A 7,330-nucleotide genomic window follows, 5' to 3' on the forward strand; every position below is an offset into this window, starting at 1 on the left:
ACTTTCCCCCCATTACACAGCGCACATAAGAGAAAAAGAAAGATATATAATTCAATATCTCTCCCAAAACGGAATGTGTACCGTTACGAAATCTGCTACCGGAGCAAACCCATCGACCAGAAACGACCAGAAAAGAATCCCCTTACATGATACGTTCCCGTGAAATGCCATACTCAGCATCTACGAAAATAGTGCAAATCCCCGAGTAATCAACTTCAAAGGGGAAAATCCGCAACCGGACTCGTTACAGCAACGTTAGCAAAAAATCCACCTGTGAACACTTCAGGTGCTTCAAACTGCTGCACTGTCAAACTTGCAACGCCAGAAACTCATGATTCTCAAAAAAAAAAAATGTTCTATACTGAAACTACGTCAGCACATTCCACAGAACTATCTCTAGGATATGACCAAGGTGTTCAAAGATTGTTTCGAAAACATAATTCTCCCAAACGATACTGTCCAATTATATAAAAAAAATTATCACCTATTCGGGACAAAAAAACTACAATAAACTCACAATTCCATAATTATATACCACCAAAAAAAAGAAAGTCAACTCAAGGATTAATACCATCTTATATATATAAATCATCATCTTAATAATAACACCACTCCGGTGATATAAATATTTCTTCTATTTAATTAATGACCCCACGCCAAAAAAAATCATCCCGTTTCTCAGCTAAAGCAAAAAATTTGCCGTATTTCAACACGTACCTACGTAAAATATTAACCCTGAAATATTACGCCAAAACGCCGCAGATTTGCGCATAATAAGAAAAAAAACCTGTAGAAGGAAATAAAAGCGAGAAAAAAAAAAATGTGAAGGCATTCTGTCACCGAATCGCAAAAAACAGACAGCGAGAAAAAAAAGGAAAAAAAATGCAAGTGCGCGACAATATATTAATCACCACGACCAATTCTTTTCAATTTCGAGATATGTGTTAACTTCGACTGACCTGTTTGTTCATTTAAGACTACGAATCTGTTTCCAATTTTCTCTTCAATAACTTTAAAAGGACCTTCAAACTTTGGGCCTAGTTTGTAATTTAACTCATTTCTCACGTTAAGTTTTAAAAATACCTTGTCTCCGACCTTGATCTTGGGATCAGACGATTTACTATTACTCTTCTGTACCATATCTCTAGTTGTGGATTCGAGATTACGGCTGAGACATGCGTGTCTCTCTCTCGCCTCACCTGGATAACCAAACAAAGCTTCAAATTGGGACATTTTAATTGAATCACTGACCATAGTGTTAATACTATGTATAAAAACATTAATATATCTGTCCCAATTCTTATCATTACCACCTACAGTTTTTCTGAGAGCCTCGAGCACTTTCCTGTTTGCTCGTTCGCACAACCCATTTGCATCGGGTCTGTATGGAATAATAGTCACTTTCTGTATCCCCATGACTTCAGCTAAACATTCCAAGGTTTTGTTTACAAATTCCCTCCCATTGTCGGTTAATAGAACTTCGGGTGAGCCATATCTGCAAATGATACCATTGAAAAACGCTATGGCTACTTCTTCGGCCGTTTTATGCTTAAGTGGGAAAATTTCTACTATCGTTGTAAGTTCATCTATTATCACTAACAAGTACTTGTTCGCATATCTAGACCCACAAAAATTCCTCTGAAAAGGTCTACTCGGTATAGGATACGATCCTATTTTGCATGAAGTTGTCCTTGCAGGCTTACACGCGTTGCAGACAGTACAATTCCTTACGAAATTTTCCACATCTTTCCCCATATTTTTCCAAATGTATTTAGCACGAACCTCATCATACGTTTTTTCTATTCTCAAGTGAGGACTACCGAACCTGCAATGAACTATATCCAAAATCACTGGAATTAGGACCTTCGGAATTACGATGTGTCGTATCTCCTTTACTTTCACTGGTTCTCAACTTACATTTAATTTTCCTAACCAGTAGATTACCTTCTATCTCCAAACCCGAAAAATTTAACTTATAACGTTTCCTGACTGATTCCCCTCTTAGAAACGCTTTTGCATCTGCTAAAATCTCGTCTTCATCTTGCCTTTGCTCTATGAGAGGTATATCCCATTGTATGGTTTCGCTAGTGACTTGCGCGACTTGGAAACCTTCCGTGTCATGAAAACTCCTGCTGAGAGCATCAGCAACAACGTTAAATTTGCCCTCTATGTATTTGAGCTTTGCATCAAAATCTCTGATAGTTGAGAACCATCGAGCTCTTTTGGGCGACAAATCGGGTTTATTAAAAAGATCCAGTAATGGTTTGTGGTCTGTAAGAACTACTTTATTCCACATCAGTAACATTTTAAAATGAACTAAGCTCGACACTATTGCAAAGGCTTCTTTATCTATGGTGGCCATGGACTTCTCGTTGCTGCCCTTTGTCCTGAACTTCCTGCTATAAAAAGCTATAGGATGAAATTTCCCATCAAACTTTTGCATAAGGCAAGCACCTATACCTTCCTGGCTTGCATCAGTCGCTAATGTAAAAGGTTCCCTAAAATCTGGAAACTTCAAAACAGGGGGATTCATTAGCGCGTCCTTGAGCTTTTGAAAACTCTCTGCCTGGGGTTCCTTCCATTGAAATTGAACGTCTTCCCGCAACACATCAGTTAGGGGAGCTGCTATATTAGAGAACCCTTTTACAAACCTCCTAAAGAAACCAGCGATACCCAGGAATGACTTAATCCCTTTCTTTGATCTGGGGGTGCGAAAATTCGGTATTGCTTTGACTTTATCGTCATTTACTCTAACCCCTTCCTTAGATATGACGTGACCTGGAAATGTGATCTGCTTTTTCAAGAACGAGCACTTGGCTAGCTTGATTTTCAACCCCGCTAATCTAAGCCTCCTAAGTACTTCTGTAAGCACTTCCAAGTGTTGCGCGATCGTGTCCGTTGCGATCAGGATGTCATCCATATACACAAAAACATTTTTGCCCAATAACCCTTGCAAAACTGTGTTCACCGACCTGGTAAAAGTCATCGGACTGCCCGATAAACCGAAAGGCATTCGCGTAAATTCATAGTGTCCCTTGGGCACTGAAAAAGCAGTATATTCCTTGCTACTCTCACTAAGAGGGAACTGTAGGAAACCCTGCGCCAAATCAATTGAGCTATAAATATTATGTCACCGAATTTCAACAAAAAGATCTGGTATGCACGCGATTGGGTAGCGGTCAGGGATCATCTTCTCATTTAAACGTCTAAAATCGACGCTACACGGACAAGAACCGTTCTTTCTAGCACGCTAACAAAGGGAAAGTGTAAGGAGACACGCTGGGTCTAATGATTCCTTCTTCTTCCCATCTATTAACCTCTTTCTCTACCTGTTCTCTGATTTTGAAGGTATGCGATATGCAGGAATATAAATAGGTTTTGTGTCACTCTCCAAATTTACCTTATGTTCTAACACATTAGTCAACCCCAATTTATCACCTTGTATGGCTACCATATCCCCAAATTCTGCCAAGAGCCCGCTTTTCGCTTCAACGGTGTTCGCTATAATCCGCATTAGCTAAATGTTCTCTGAATGTTCGTTTCCTTGATTGCATTTCTGCCTCCGAAAACTCAGGTTTCCCCTCTACAATAGCCTCTGAACCACTATCACAACTCCAATCTTGGAAATCCAATATATATATGTTTTTCTGGTATCTCCTAACTGTATCATTCAGTTTAGCAACTCTAACCACGTAAACCCATCCTTGGATACACTGTTCACCGATGCCGTGCTAACAATCCCTCTAAGCTTTTCGCTATTTTCAATAACACACACATCTGTGGGTTTTCTCATTTCCTTCAATTTAACTTTTACCAGTCTTTGAACCTGGTAGTAACATAATATCTTCAGATAAAACACCTCTATATTTGTGGTTAGTACCTCCCCTTTCCACCACCCCATACACATTACCACCCTCAGTATCATCCCCAGCAATGTTAGTATCAGAAATAACATCCATATTAGTATCATCACCACCATTGTTATCTCTGTGAACTCTGATAGAACCCCTGTAATCATTTCCCATATCACCAACGTGTGTTTTAATATTACCTTTCTCCATAACATTCATATCACCACCATTAATACCACCGAGCACATCTCTTTCAATAACCCCCATGTCCTCCATTCTATTCACGTCCTCATATGGTAGAAAATTACCTGGTATCCCGACTGTTATCCTATTAGCACCCGCATGGATCAAAATCTTGTGTCTTCTACAAGCAGGATGACCCAGCAAAAGTTTATTGCCCAACGTAATTCCTTTCATTACCAAAAATGGTTCTGTTAACACTCTGTCACCGAGAGTAAACTGTACTTGAACACAACCCAGGGTATTTAATCTATGGGCTTGCACATCACACACCGTCTCCGTTGAGGGTTGCAAAGGGTAATTGGAAAAAATGGATTGATACAGATTATAGTCCATTAGATTTATTGAAGCCCCCGAGTCTATAAACACCGAGATATCCACATCCCCTACTGTTCCATAGACTATAGGCTTGGGCTCTGGTGCATCCCCCACAAGACCACAATGGCATTTACCAATCACCTGTACCCTTTTTGTTGATCGGGCTTCCAAAAATTTTGCCGATCCCTTTGCCCTCTGGTTTGGCCTGCCTGAGAAGTTCTCACATTATAATTACCAGAACCTTGAGGTGTAGGTCTCGCATCTCTCCGTATCTGAGACGGACAAGACTGCCAATAATGATCAGTACTTTTACACATTCCACTATATTTAACCCTACACAATTTCTTTGGATGCCCTGGTTTATTGCAGTTGAAACAGCGCAACTGCTGTTGCTTTGATCGATCGATCTTTTGTTATACTCAACTTTTTCGCACAGACGAGAAGGAGAAAATTCCGTGTCTCTTTGTACTCTATCCCTCGGGCTTGTCCTGTTAAAAATTGTGCTATCTACAGTGGGACATTTAGACCTGTGTTTATCTATTTGGGTATAAAGTAATTCTTCGTCTGAAGTAGGTTATATCTTTTCATCAAAGCTATCCACTATCGCATCCGGTACCTCGTGCAAGAGCAGGGAAAAATGGATCAGTTTATGAATATTATTTAGAGAGATTATCCCCTGTAACCCATTCAGATGTTTTCAATTTTCCTACCCAATCCGCCACTGCATCAAACAGTTTTGAACTATGTTCTATTAGACTATTAGTGCCCTTCCGTAGTTTATAAAGACTCTGAAGGTCCCTCACCATATCTCCGTGTTCCTTTGAGCCATACGCTGTTTTCAAAAATGCTTGTAAGTCCGTCCAGGTATGACCTTTTGTAAATTGGAAACTCCTTGAGCGGTGGGAGAGGTCTCCCTTATTGAAATCTAGCAAAGCTTTCACCTCTCTAAATACCCTCTACATCGTCTACTATATTCTTTCCCGCTAATAATTATTAACTCTTCAATAAAAGATATTTTCAGGCTGTGATAGTATGCATCTACAATGCTCTGAATGGACTAACGCCCCGCACTAATGTTAGTCACGTGATGTAGTAGCGTCGAAGTGTTTTTTAGTATCCGTCAATTTTTTCCCTGTTTCTCGAAAGCTATTTGTTCTATAAAGCTTCCCCGATCTCAATAACATCAATGTATTATTATACACCCAAACTCATCAAGCAAAATTAAAACACAAATTTCCCCTCCAATAATGGATGACAAAAGGCAAACCCGCCCAACGCCCAATACATAAAAAATAATAATCCCACGAAAGCATCAATAACAAAAAAAAAAAAAAAAAAAAAATAGGGAGGGGATAGAAAAAGAAAAAAGAATTCAAAATGCTTGCCAATCAATTCGCCTTGGCAACCGCGTCTGTTCCCAGTTCTCTCTCTCTCTCTGGCACGACTCACAACAAAATCTTCGCTCAAGTAAATTCGCCACAAACAAACACAACAAGGAACATGAACAACCAACAAAACAGTAAAAAAAAAATAAGAAAGAAAAACTCAAAAATACACTCACGTCTTCATACGACCGGAAACCGAATTCGTAAACACACCGCAAATATGTGTGAACTGCGAAACACTTTAATATGTCGAAAATTAAACTTTTCCTTTTCACGTTTTAAAACACTATTATTCCAGAAAATCAAGAGGATGATACTGACTTAGCCTGAGAGACGAACAGCTTACCTCTGGCCGACCCATTGAATCAACAAAAAGAGCCCCGAGTTGCCTGTGTGGAATAGATTAATAACCCCTTTTTCCTACCAAAAAAGAAAAGACCCCCTCCATCCAACTGGTCACCCGTCTCTTCGGAGCGTACCTACAGCTTATAAAATATATAAAAAGCCTCTTAAACTGCTGCCACCACTGTTCCTAACCCCCTTGTTCACTAAACTACACAAACTGGAAACTCTTACCTGTAGTCAGTAGTGCCCTCTGTCTGCAATCATGTCATTAGGCTATTAAGATCTCATAAGTACAAAAATATACTATTTATTACCCAAAGCAGTTGATTATAAAATAGGACAAAATGATTAACAAGTCATAATGGCAGAAAGCCTAAAACTGCACATAAAGAAAACCCATAAGATAACATTCTACCCTCCTGACTAAGAATTCTCTCCCATACCCAAAATGTCAATAAGTACATCGTATTAGTCAGGTTAGAGATTCCCGTCTCTAAATTAGCCATGGAATAGGACCCATCTGTAATAAAGATAATAAGGCATAAAAGATATATATCACACACATCACTCTTTTCGAAGTATTCACGTAAAGAGAGTATTTCACACTTCTCTCTCTTTTTCAAAGGTAGCGGTTTTCTAAGTTTTTACAAAATATGTCCTACCCTTATGATGGGGCGTTCTCTCCCGACGCTCGGCGTGTAACACCTCTTAGCGTTCACCTGAAAAGAATGTGACTTTCGCAAGTGCCTTGCGACTATTAGGCCTGTAACATTCCGATACAAACGAAGAATGTACACGCCTCTCGCCACCGGGTGAGTGATCTCTAGGTTAAACTGCTTGCGTATTCAAATTCCTTTCCCATGTAAGCTGGCTCTACAGTTCAGCCTGTCTCCAAGCGAGAAGTGATATGTGACTTCACTTGACATTACATTGGCATTTTAAACATATTAATTATTGCCCCTCTTTTCATCTGACATATATATATATATATATATATATATATATATATATATATATATATATATATATATATATACATATATATTATATATATATATATATATATATATATATATATATATATATATATATATATATATATATATATATGTGTGTATATATATATATCTTTTATATATATATATATATAATAGATATATATATATATATATATATATATCATACATATTG

General features: G+C 38.5%; 2 protein-coding genes across 2 annotated transcripts in view; one reads left to right on the forward strand and one right to left on the reverse strand.

The window, feature by feature from the left end:
* The window catches only part of LOC135209338 (uncharacterized), an 84,826-nt gene extending 81,312 nt beyond the window's left edge, over positions 1-3,514 (reverse strand). Inside the window, exon 1 of the mRNA XM_064242039.1 lies at positions 3,439-3,514. Within this exon, the coding sequence (XP_064098109.1) occupies positions 3,439-3,514 (76 nt within the window). The remainder of the gene's footprint in view (positions 1-3,438) is intronic.
* A 679-nt stretch (positions 3,515-4,193) lies between these two features.
* The window catches only part of LOC135209339 (uncharacterized protein DDB_G0271670-like), a 51,481-nt gene continuing 48,344 nt past the window's right edge, over positions 4,194-7,330 (forward strand). The window contains exon 1 of the mRNA XM_064242040.1: positions 4,194-4,254. Coding sequence (XP_064098110.1) covers positions 4,194-4,254 — 61 coding nt within the window. The remainder of the gene's footprint in view (positions 4,255-7,330) is intronic.

This window comes from Macrobrachium nipponense, chromosome 37, assembly GCF_015104395.2.
Source record: "Macrobrachium nipponense isolate FS-2020 chromosome 37, ASM1510439v2, whole genome shotgun sequence".
Taxonomy (NCBI): domain Eukaryota; kingdom Metazoa; phylum Arthropoda; class Malacostraca; order Decapoda; family Palaemonidae; genus Macrobrachium; species Macrobrachium nipponense.